This window comes from Hyaena hyaena, unplaced genomic scaffold, assembly GCF_003009895.1.
Source record: "Hyaena hyaena isolate Hyena2069 unplaced genomic scaffold, ASM300989v1 scaffold_186, whole genome shotgun sequence".
NCBI lineage: Eukaryota > Metazoa > Chordata > Mammalia > Carnivora > Hyaenidae > Hyaena > Hyaena hyaena.
The window spans coordinates 611,225-623,713 of NW_024080818.1; the positions used below are offsets into that span (position 1 = coordinate 611,225).

General features: G+C 43.5%; 1 protein-coding gene across 1 annotated transcript in view; it reads left to right on the forward strand.

Moving 5' to 3' along the window:
- Positions 1 to 3,367: 3,367 nt before the first annotated feature.
- MINDY4B (MINDY family member 4B) overlaps positions 3,368 to 12,489 on the forward strand; it is a 35,598-nt gene continuing 26,476 nt past the window's right edge. The window contains exons 1-3 of the mRNA XM_039241035.1: positions 3,368 to 3,474; positions 3,709 to 3,736; positions 5,375 to 5,542. Coding sequence (XP_039096966.1) covers positions 3,368 to 3,474; positions 3,709 to 3,736; positions 5,375 to 5,542 — 303 coding nt within the window. The remainder of the gene's footprint in view (positions 3,475 to 3,708; positions 3,737 to 5,374; positions 5,543 to 12,489) is intronic.

Below are 12,489 nucleotides of genomic sequence, written 5' to 3' on the forward strand. Positions count from 1 at the left end.
TAATTTATTTCTAGGAGAGAGAGAGAGAGACAGCGTGAGCAGGGGAGGGTCAGAGAGGGAGTGACAGACTCTGAAACAGGCTCCAGGCTCTGAGCTGGCAGTCAACACAGAGCCCGACGCGGGGCCCGAACCTACGAACCCGCGAGATCATGACCTAAGCAAAAGTTGGACGCTTAACCGACTAAGCCACCCAGGCGCCCCATTTGTGCTTCATTTCTTATACCCAAGCCTCCTGCTCAAAGCCTGGACAAAATGCCCCAGAGAGTGGTGGCTTCCTCTGGGTGTGACTGAATCACATTCTTGACTCTTGGTATATTCCAGAGGCCGGTTCTTTCCATCCAGAATATCAACTGAAAACAGATAGAATGAGAAGGAAGTAAAGGCAGTACTTTCTTTATTAAAAAGAGTAGAACCATGAATTGCAACTTGAGAATTAAAAGAATAAGAGAGGCTGAGCAAGGGATGCTCACAAACAACAATGGAAGTTGGAATAGGTATTGTAAGTCTTTAAAACGACCATACCATTTGGGGCACCTGGGTGGCTCAGTTGGTTAAGTGTCTGAACCTTGATTTCAGCTCACATCTCGATTTCATGGTTTATGGGATCAAACCTCATGTCAAGCCTCTGTGCTGGTAGCATAGAGCCTGCTTGAGATTCTGTCCCTCCCTCTCCCTCTCTGTGACTCCCCTGCTCATGCGTGCATGCTCTTTCTTTCTCTCAAAAATAAGGGGCACCTGGGTGGCTTAGTCAGTTGGGCATCCGACTTTCGCTTAGGTCATGATCTCGCGGTTCGTGGGTTCGAGCCCCACGTCGGGCTGTGTGCTGACTGCCAGCTCAGAGCCTGGAGCCTGTTTCAGTCAGTGACTCCTTCTCTCTCTGACCCTCCCCTGCTCACGCTGTCTCTCTCTCTCTCTCTCCTAGAAATAAATAAAAAAATATTTAAAAAAAAATAAAAATAAATAAATAAACATTTAATAAACTTATAAGTAAGTAAGTAAGTAAGTAAATAAATAAATAAATAAATAAATAAATAAAATAAAATGACCATGCCATTGGATTCAGGCATTCCACTTCTGGGAATTAAAGAATGGGAAAATAAATAAGGTCTAAGTAAGTGGAGTGGTATACTATTTTCATAGATTAGAAATCTTAATACGGTAAAGATATGAAAGTATCTCCACTTCACAGATGAATAAACTGAGGTACAGCAAAGTTAAATAACTTGTCCAAAGTCATACAGATAGTAAGAGGTGAAACCATGACTCCAAACTAAGCAGTTGAGGTCCCGAGGCCATGCTTGTAACCACTCCACTGTCTTGCCCATCTCCTGTGAATGCACTGCCCTCTGAGCCTCCATTCTTACAGCATTTTCCTCTCTCAGTGTGTCTGTTTCCACCACTAGAGAGAGCAGAAGCATCATCTTACCTTGGCCTTTCCAAGTGCCTGGCACGTGGGAAATACTCAATAGATGCTTATGAAACCCAACAACAGTTTCTTGGTAAGCTGTCTATTCACTGGAATTTATGCTTCTATCTTTACCAAATTTTCTATAAAGTAGGACATAGCCACAGACAAAAATACACAGATTCAATAATGATTCCTAAGAAAAAGTTTTTCTTAGCTACTCTCCTTTCTTGGTTTGGGGTTGTTAAACAATTTAAATGGAAGATCCAGAATTTTTTTTTTTATAAAACATTCTAAATAGAAAAATCCAAGACATTTCTCATCATTATATGAGAGCAAGGATCACATAATTTATTTTTTTTCTATACTGGGAATGCCTAAAAAATATTAAATATGATGCTACCACTAAAACTATAAAATTATAAAGAAGGGAACAGTAAGGTTTAAAAAAAGGATTTATGGTTAGGGAAGGGAAATAAGAAAGGAATTATTTGCACCTCTTATGTTTACAATAAAAATATAAAACTTGATGGAAGTTTATGGGACTTGGGAATATGAAACGGTTAAACAACCACCAAAAGTTAGTTTAAGAAACTAGAGGTAGGGACCGCCAAAGCAAAACAATGAACACCTAAATCCACCTCTAGTTCTTTAGTGGCTTTCTGTGTTTCAAGGTCTTTGCAATATTATATAAATATATAACAAATCCCCTCAGCCCTGACTACTCAAATCATAATAAATCCAAATAGCCTCTTTGCCTTGACCTCTTCACATTCTAGGATTTTACAAAGCTCATGGTCAGAAATGTTCAAAGAGAAAAATGACCTCCTGGGACTCAATTTTGGCTCTTCAAATCAGAAGGCTTTTACTGGTTACCGGCATTTGTTTTTGATAAACACTATTATGTTACTCAGGGTTCTCCAGGGAGAAAGAGAGAGAAAGAGACCTTCATTTTAAGGAATTGGCTCACATGATTGTGAAGACTGGCAGGTCTGAAATGTGCAGCCAGGCCAGCGGGCTAGAGACCCAGAGAAGAGTTGATGTTTCAGTCTTGAGTCAAGGCTTTTTAGAGGCAGAATTCCTTCTTTCTCCAGAGACCTCATAGTCTTTTCTCATAGGCCTTCCAGCTGATTGGCTGAGGTTCAACCACATTTTGGAGGATAATCTACTTACTCAAAATCTACCATTTAAATGTTAATCACATCAAAAAAAATTCACAGCAATATCTAGATTGGTGTTTGATTGGGTTCTGTAGCCTAACAAGATGACATGTAAGATTACCCAACACAACAATGAATATTCTCTATTATGCTGGTTATTACAGTTACATTTCATTCAGCCAATAGCACACAACATAATTTTAGACTTCTCCCTGAAACAAATCTAACCAGTCCTTCTTCAAGCTGTGTGCAAGATTTCTGTGTACTAAACCCTGTGTCAGACATCTGTTGGACAGTTTCTTCCTTGGCCTACATGTTATCCAACAGTAGTTGATGTGGTTTTTAGATATTAGCAGAATGGCTCTTATCCACTCCTTGGCTAAGTATTTCTGTACCACAAACACTTCCACAGAAGCACGACAGCATAAAGTTCTATCACATTTCACCAGGAGGGTATCCCTCATCGACTTAAATTATCCCAATTGCTTTGATACTGAAAAAGTAATTGCCATCCTTTTGTTTATAAATCTGTGTCTCGGATTAAACATTCATAGCATCTATACAGGGAACAACAATACACAAAGTATTCCACCCCTAATGAAAGTTTAATCGTGATCTGATAGCAGGGGTTTACAGAGAGTGCAGAGCAGCACCTGTATGGTGTGACCTCGCTGGTCAGAAGAAGAGGCAGCGGTTTTCAGCTAGCAGTCCTCAGAGCCAGCATCTCGCTTGCTCTCTGCCAGACCTGTCTCTCCCAAGGAAACAATTCCCTTCTTCAGTTCCCCACATTACCCAAAGGACTATGCAAGTCTCGGACCAGGAACAAAGCTCCCGGGAGCTGGATTTAGAGGAGATAACTAGGAAAATTTCATTTCTTGACAAATGGCGGGAGATCTTTAGTTATCATGGGTAAGATATGTTCTCGTTTTCTCGTTTCTCTAGAACCAGAGGGATTTCTGGTGTTTAAGTAATCAGCTTTTATGTGTGCTACGTGAGAACTCTCCATTATGGGTTTACATTTAAGATGTTTTGGGTATGTAACCATTTGTAGAGAGAGACTTCCCTAGCAAGGTTGAGTTTGAGGAGGTTTGAGGGTTGAATAAGAGTGAGTAATTTACTTGATGTTTTCTCTTTCATTTATAGGTTGGGAACCAATAATAAAACTGCTCAGGTAATTACTTTTCTCAAAGCCAGTGTGTTTTCCTCTAGTTGCTGCTTCAAACAATCACATTAACAGCATAATCTGCATTTACTTTATGCACAGAATGTCACTCAGGCACCAGGTATTTAATGTGTGAACACATAAAACTAGAAAGCCCTTTGAATTCTTTTCTCATGCTTTCTTTTTTCATGAAAATCCATTCCTCTCTTAAGAGTACTTTTCATCATTAAGAGCACCATATGGTTATTATTTTAGAAAAAGTAATATTAGAATCTAGAGTCTTAAACTTGTGAAATAACACTAGGTTCTGAAAGCCAAATAGTTCAGTATTCCTGAAGAAAAGTAATTTTGAAAGTAGCATCATCTTTATTCCGCTTCTGAAAAACGGTTTTCCTTTATCAAATAAGGGAAAGGTGACCAAATTCAGGTGTTACAAGGTATTTTAAAATCTGTTATACAATATAAGATGAAAGATCTTTTTATCTCATGTAACTGAAAAGGTTAGAAGGTAATGAACTTGGTATTTCAGATATTAATTCAGTTTCTGAACAAACACAGCACAAAATATTAGGGTGATTTTCCTGGCACTAAAATATGATATGATCAAACAACTGAATTATTAATATTTTAACTGTAACGCTAAAGCATCTTCCTACAAGTAACCTGTAATCAAAAGCCTTATTTGTGCTAAAACTTTCTTAACCACAGTCTAAATTAGAATCAGGGAGATAATGCTTCCATTTTAGTCCTGGAAGTATTAAATGGAAATAGCTACCATTTGGGAGAACAGAATATTCAAAAGATAAAACAATCTTGAAAGGAAAAAAATTTATAAATGTCAAGTTACACTTTATACAAGGTGAGGGGAACCCATCACCACACATGTAAAGATTTTCCATTTGATTTATAAAAGGCATCATATCCCAACAGTAGTCTGCCATCGGGATGCTGTATTTCTGAGATAAGAAAGCATCTTAGCCTCCAGGAATCCAGAAAACTCAGAAGGCAGTTTCCTTCATGTTTCAGCTACCAACGGGGCGGATTTGTTTCCCGACATTAGTATAGAAGTTAAGTAAACCTGAAGAAGGGTTGATTCTAACATATTTAAATGCCAAAAGAATCAGACAAGAAAAGGAAAAATAGATTTTTTTTCCCTTAAAGGTAGGGGATGGATTTTTTTAAAGGAAAAAAAAAGATTATGCTCCTTAGGGAGCAGGAATCTGAGAGAAGTAACAGGAGGTAACCTGTCTTCCTTTATTGGCCAGTTAACAACACAATGAGAAATACCGCGTGTAGACTGGGAAGATTCATTGTTTATAAAATGTTGTCGTCTCAAAACAAGAGACAGTGACATTTACATTCTTCTCTAAACATAATTTCAAGTCAAGGTCTTCATAGCATTAATTATGTTTCCATAGTTACATTTAACCTCTCCCAGCCACAAAAAACTTATGAGAAACCCTTTTGACACAGACACTGGGATTTTCCTGTCTCTTTTATTGCTGTTTAGCACCATTTTCAGAGGTCTTTCAAAGGGAGACAATATTTTCTGAACACTGATTTTTCAGAGAGAAAGAGATGAGAGGGGGAAAACGGGTTGTCACCAGCTCTGTTTGCTTTATTTTTTGGTGGTGGCATTTTATACAGAATCATGACGGCAACCACGCATCTGCTGATGAAACTGAAGATGCAGCAGGAATACCTCAGCCCAGGGGCCAAGGACATTTGCCATCAAGTAGCCTTTGTTCTATCCCCAAACCCTCTATCATCTCTTCAAAATCGGGCGGCTTTCCAATCTCCCTGGCAATGGCCACGGTAAGTACAGCTTGTCAATTAAACATGAAAGGAAACGTAATCTTCCCCCAACAACAAGGCTGGGGAATCTTATCTGCTGTCATGTGAGAGTATTATTGAAGATAAGACTACACACGGTTGTTATTGGTAAAGGGAGAATATAATTAAAATGACTTATTTATGGTATTTTTCAAGGACATCGGTGATGTTACAGTCTCTTCCTCCCAGACACTGAGAGCCTCTCTCTTCACTTCTTTGGTCTGACAGTTAAACTTGAGGGAGTGAGGGAACTAAATTCAAATAAATCACTCTATAGGATGGGATAGGGCAGGTGAGGAGTGGTGTAAGCAGCCATGTAAGGGACCCTGTCTGTGCACAGGCAGGAGGGTAGGAGGGGGGGTCCTGTGCTCGGCCTGGGGCAAGGGGCAAGGAGCTGATCTCAGGAAAGAAATGTTTTCTGCGGCTGCCAGATAACATCCAGATTTGAAAAGATCCCAGGGACCACTCACTCAATTCCAAACCTGATGAGTCGGGGCAAAGACCCCCCACTAGCTGATGCACAGACCCAGCTAGGAGGCAAACTAGCAGCATCTCGTTGGGTCAAACAGGACAGGGCTGGAGGCAATGCCTTGGCAAATGTCCTAAGGCCCAGCTGTCAAGGTCAAAGAGGCATGATTGGGCCCTGGGGAGGTTCAGGCACGCATCAAGCCAGGGGAAAAGTACCAGCTAGGGGGAGAGATCCCTTCAGCTAGATTGCCTCCAAGATCATTCTTTCAATCATGGTGAAACTCATGGCTTCTTGGGACCACCTTCCCACATTTACCCTGTCCCTTCACACTCCACACCGCATTCTGGAACCTCAGGCAGACACTTTTCCTGGGGACCCTCCGCACAAGAACTGCAAGAAGCCCGTCCTTCCTGAGGAAACGCCGCCCCACACCGGGGCAAGCTTGCCGAAACCACGCAAGACTGGCTTGGCCACGTGGGTGAGGACGAAGAACACTGGTCCCACAGGCAGGGCCGTCCTGTACAAACAGTTCCACAGTCTGTGCACTGCACACAGGGTCCCTGCTGAGAGGGATGAGTGGGGATCGGAACCTCTTCTGGGGAAACCACACAGTCTCCATCTGCTTTTTGAGGTGGCTCTGACTGTAGTATTTCCAACCCTGAATATAGCCTTCCATTAAGGTCCTTAGATAGGACATCACCAAATATTGGGACCAAGCCCCCACATTCTTTTTTATCATGCATTTCCTCACAGGCTTCATAGAGCCACTCTCCTTCCTGTCATATTTACAGTACAAATGTACTTGGCGGCCCACTGTTCTTTCTCATTATCACAAATCTTTCTGCCTCAGTCCACCTCTTTTGCTCAAATGCCAGATGTCACAGGAAGATAGGTCAGCAGGGCTCTCATGAGATGCTGCACTAGCTCATTGGCCTCACAGCCCCTGGACGGTGCCTTAACCTGTATCTAGTGAATGGCTCACATTTCAGGGAATGAACACAGGGCATGAATATGTAATCCTGTTAGAGTCGCCAGCCTTGGTGGTGATTCTGCCTACACTGGGCTATAGCACCAAAAGTAAGAGCAACTACCTGCATTTTACTGGACAAGATAATGTTTTTAACAATCATTAATAAATATTAGTGACTCTGTAATGAATTTCTATGGAGAGGGTCATTTTAGAACTTATACATGGCTGGACATGAGACCACTTTTTCTATGAAAAAATGACAAAACTATGATGGCATATTGCCATTTGCCCATACAGGCTTACAGAAGTTCTAGAAGGCTTCATACAATGTGACAGTTCAGGGAGAGAGTAGGGGAGGGGACACTGTGGGCCAGAGTCTTCCCTCAACATACCTTTTTGTACCTCTCTGGCTTTTGAACCATGTGACTGTGCAATCTATTTTTAAAAACACACACAGAAATTTTAAAAACAGGAAAAAAAAAAAAAAGCATTCGCAGATGTTTCCAAAATCTTCTGGTCTCACTTTATATTGAGGAAGCAAGATTCTTGGTCTGAATTTCCCTACTTCTCTACAAAAACAAACGTGGTGTGATTGCTGACCTCCCCCATAACCTTTCCAAGGTAATTCTCTCCCTCTGGAAGAGGCTGGGGCACAAGAGAATCAGACCACTGTAGCCTGAACTGGAGTCGATGGAATGTTAAGGAAGTCCCAGAAGCGGAGATAATTGATTTTTTTCTTTAAAAAAAAAAAAAAGACTTTGGATTTATTCCCATTATGTGGGCCAGATGATAGAGTGTCCTTTAAATACCAGTAGCAGTAATTAAACACATCCTGGGATTTTGAGTTGCTGAGCCTTGGGATTCTGAATCCGTGGGTTCCAGGGAGGCAGTTTGGAAGCTTGACCAATTCTCATTGACGTTTTAGCAGTGCAGCTGCCTGGCAAATGACCGGAGCTATTGAATCCTAATACTCACTTGAGAATGCCTTTTGCTGTCAGTCTGCCGCTCTCTTCTCCCTCCCATGTCTGGGGTAGGGAAGCATGGGATTTCCTGACGTGAGCAGGGAATCTGCTGAGAAAGGAGGGGGTGGGTGAGACACCCTACGAACCTTCTCTCTGTTCACCTCTTATTTCTCACTTTTTATTGCCCCGTTTCCTACACTGCAGCCTTCTGCCTTCTCCCGACTTAACATCTTACTGTGTGCGAATGACGGACAGGGCAGTTTCCCAACGTCCTGCACACCCAGGCCCTTCTCCAGAACCCAGCCTGGAACACAATCCTGTAGCCTCTTGTATCGGCCATCAATAAACAAACCCCCGGTGTATTTGCAATACCACCCAGCAGGATCGTATTAGAAAAATGTAACGGTGGGAGATCAAAATATTCTGGCGGAGATCCAGAGGAATGACACTCCAGTGGAGAATAGTAGGCAATGGGGTGGCTTTTTGGAAGCGGCAAGCACAGCTTGGTGCCCAGGCATAAGGCCTGGCCAAGGGTTGGACCTCAGTCCATGTTTGCTTAATCAATTCAATGTTCTGAATCAATTCACTGCTCTAGGACAATCCCCTAGGGATGCATCTCAGTAGCGGGCACTGGGTATCATCAGTGTGGCCCTTCACATGCACTCTACCCTTCTCCACCCTACTTTCTGCCAACACTGGCCTGTAGGGACTCCATCCACAGGGCTCCCTCCTCCTCTGGTTTCCTATTGAGTGTGACCAATGGGAGCCCTGGGGGGGGGGGGGCGGGCCTGGAGGGAGAAAAGGGAAAGAAGTCAGGCTGTGCACAGCTGGCTAAGTCCCTCTCCTCTCCTGAAAGTTCTCTCCCGAGGACTCTGTCCTTCCTGCTTCAGGTCCCCACTCCTCCCTGCTTAGCCCCTCCAGGTCTTAGGGAGATACTGTTGCTAGCTGGGGCACCCTGCGCTGGCCACTGAGGTCTCCCCACCTGCAGCCCACATCTTTGTAAATAGTCCCTGTTTTAAACTTTCCTCAAGCTAATAATCCTGACTTGAGCATGCCGTCTGTTTCCTGCTGGGCCTCTTACCGTACAAGTTCAAAGGCTTGCACACGGGTGCTGGAGCTGCCATTTACAAGATACCTGAGCTCAGGCACGTAACTGCTCTGTGCCCCAAATCCCTTCACTGCAGAATGAAAGGGCCCAATTAGATTTTTAAAAATTCAGCAACTACTTATGGCGGCGAGCCTGTCACGTATCAGGCACTGCACCAGATGCTGAGGAATCCACGGTGAACATGATCAAGCCAAGAGTCTGCCACTCCATTTGACAGGCTAGGAGAGAAACGTTTCTTAGGTTTTGCTAACTCTAAAGTCTCGGATTCCATGATGAGCCGGTAATTTCTGAGGCAAGAAATGATTTCGAGAAGAAGCTTCAGAAAGAATTATTCTGCCTCAGGTTCGGGGTGGGCACAGGTGCACGGGTGGGAGAAGACAGGACGGGCAAGGCTGTCACAGGGAAACTCTAAGCCCAGGGGCCAGAAACAAGGCAGTCAAGGTAAGGAAATGAAACACATCAGGACGAATGACCCAGGACCTCTGTCTTTGGGGGTGTATGTTTGTGTGAGTGTGCATGTGTGTGTGCACGTGTGTGAGCATGTGCATGTGTGCATGTGAGTGTGAGTGCATAAGTGTGTGTATTATCATCATCACAGCAATAACGAAAGAGCTACTCATTATAAGTCCTGGGAAACTAACAAAGTGAAAAGAGAACAACTAAAACCGGTGCTTGTGTGAAATAATAATGATCATTATCGTCATTTATTAGGACTGTTTACCATTTGTATCCAGTTACCAGGCAGCACAATGACACATGCATATCATTGAATATATGCCAGGCTAATCTTACAAATTATATTTGATATGAAAGTAAATGTTACATAGGCGAGATGAGTCACCGCTCCTGTCACACTGGCCACTGGGTCTGGCCTGAGAGCCCGCAGCCTCTCTGTTCTAAGCCTGCCAGCAGTGCATCTGGACGGTGACACTCCCTAAGCTGGAAGTGACATCCAGCAACCGAAGCAGGAGCTTGGTTTGGCTGACAGAGTTTTTTCATTGAATTTGAATTCTAAGCCTTCTTAGTCTCAACATTCTTAATCTCTCACATTTGTTCACGGCTTTCCCTCCCCTCCTCCTGCCTGGCTCTGGTCTTTTTTCCTCTGCGGTGGGACTTTGTTCCCTACAGCATTCCAGTGCAGAAAGGCTGTGTTCCTAAAGGTAGAACAGCCTGCCTGCACTCAGCACTTAACGGTTCCAAAGCCCCTTTCCACGTCTTCTCATTCGATAATCGCCATGATGTGGATGGAGCAAGGGTTAACCTCCACTTCAGAATGAGCAAATGAAGTCTTAGAGAGGACGGGCAATCTGTCCAAGTTCATGTGGTCAGTGAGGAGCAGAACTGGGCTTCTCCACACTGGAGTGGGGAGTGCTCCGTCTTTCTTCTGTGCTGTGCTGCCTTGATGTCATTTTCAGTCCCCTGCTGGGGATGTCCTGGGTTGGCGGCTCATTGGCCATGATACACACCGAGTCTGTGTCTTCCGAGAACAGTCTCTACGCCCTTCTGCTCCCCCTCCTTCACTTGCTGTTGCCCTGAGACACCAGACAAATCAGTTTTCTTCAAGCACCCTTTCTTCTGGGCCCTTGCTCACACTGAAATGCACCTGCCTCTCTTTCTTCGTAGAGACAATCTTTTCTTTTGAGCGGGGAGCAGAGGTGGCCAGGAAATAAGCTCCAGCCACAGAACCTGACCCTGATCTGACAAGGGAGACCATTCCAGATGAACACTTCTCCTGCATCTGTCCTTGTTAGAAACCACTAGGCTCTGGATCAATTGGACTGATTGTTTCTTTTGTCCACACTCTTCAGCTAGCTTTGAGCGCCTGAATATGATATTCAAAGGCCTCCAGGATCAGCCTCAAGGTACTTTCCAGTCTCCATGTCCACAGACTTCCTGCCCCGTGTTCCTAGAACATTCACACACACACACACACACACACACACACACACACACACACACACGCCAGAGTCTCCTCATTCCTCTGAACCACTCCCTGTCTTTGGATGCTCTGGGTAGTGTGTGTGTGTGTGTGTGTGTGTGTGTGTGTGTTTGCAGGTCTTCTCTGTCCAGCCTCCCCTCCATTATAGGCAATAGGTCATTGCATCGTCTGTCCCAGAGTAAGGGATGTGCGCCTCTGCTAGATGGCTGCTCTAAGGGACATGTTATTAAGTGTCATTAAATAGACTGAGTTACCTTCTCCACTGAGGCCTTCTTCATGCTGGCAGGCCCTGAAGAAAGACTCTGTAAGGGGTGCACATGTTCACACCTCTTTAACACTTCCTACTTCTTTCTTAATTAAAAAGAATGCGAGCTCAGGCAAAGCTTTCATAGGCGACAGTTTCTAGCATAAGTCAATAACATTTTTTAGTTCCATTATTTTTTTTAAATATGGCAGGTGATTTTGATTCCCACCTAAAGATGTAACATGAAGTGTCCCTATTAAATAAATATTTTTTAAATTATAAAAGAGTAGCTCAAGCTAATGAAAAATATTAAACAGTGATTGGGACACAAAAAGAACAGCAATTGTAGGATGACACATACTTGTTTTTAAATGTATTTATTTTTAAGAGAAAGAGAAAAAAGAGACAGACAGAGGGTGTGTGGGAGCAGGCGAGGGGCAGAGAGGGAAGGGAGACAGAGGATCTGAAGTGTGCTCTGTGCTGACAGCAGAGAGCCTGACTCAGGGCTTGAACTCACAAACTGTGAGATCATGACTTGAGCCAAAGTCAGATACTTAACAGACTGAGCCACCCATGCATCCCAAGGATGACACATACTTAAAACTGGGGAAGCAGAGCCATAGTGTTGGAATGGACGCAAATTCCAGCAGTTTCTACCACTGGGTGACTGAGTCAAATACTTCTTTTTGGGGGCACCTGGGTGGCTTAGTCGGTTAAGCGTCCGACTTTCACTTAGGTCATGATCTCGCGGTTCGTGGGTTCGAGCCCCGCGTCAGGCTCTGTGCTGACTGCCAGCTCAGAGCCTGGAGCCTGTTTCAGTCTGTGACTCCCTCTCTCTCTGTCCCTCCCCTGCTCACGCTGTCTCTCTCTCTCTCTCCTAGAAATAAATAAAAAAAAAACAAAAAAACAAAAAAAACAAAACAAATACTTCTTTTTGGAAGGAGGTTAAGAGTACCATCTCAAAGAATTAAATTAACATAATGAATGTAAAGCACTTAAACCAGTGCCTGGTGCATAGAAAACACAATAAATGCTAGATGCCGTTGCCCAGCCTAGTTCAAATGCACCTCTTCCATGAAGCCCTGAGCTCTTTAGTCAGAAATTCTCCTTCCTCTGTTCTCTCAAGGTACTTTGTACTTTGGAACGTCACACATTCTATCTCGTACACAGTTGTGGGGTATTAAACTTTTTACATGTCTATATCCCACATGTGACCAAGCACATGCTAGGCAATTAA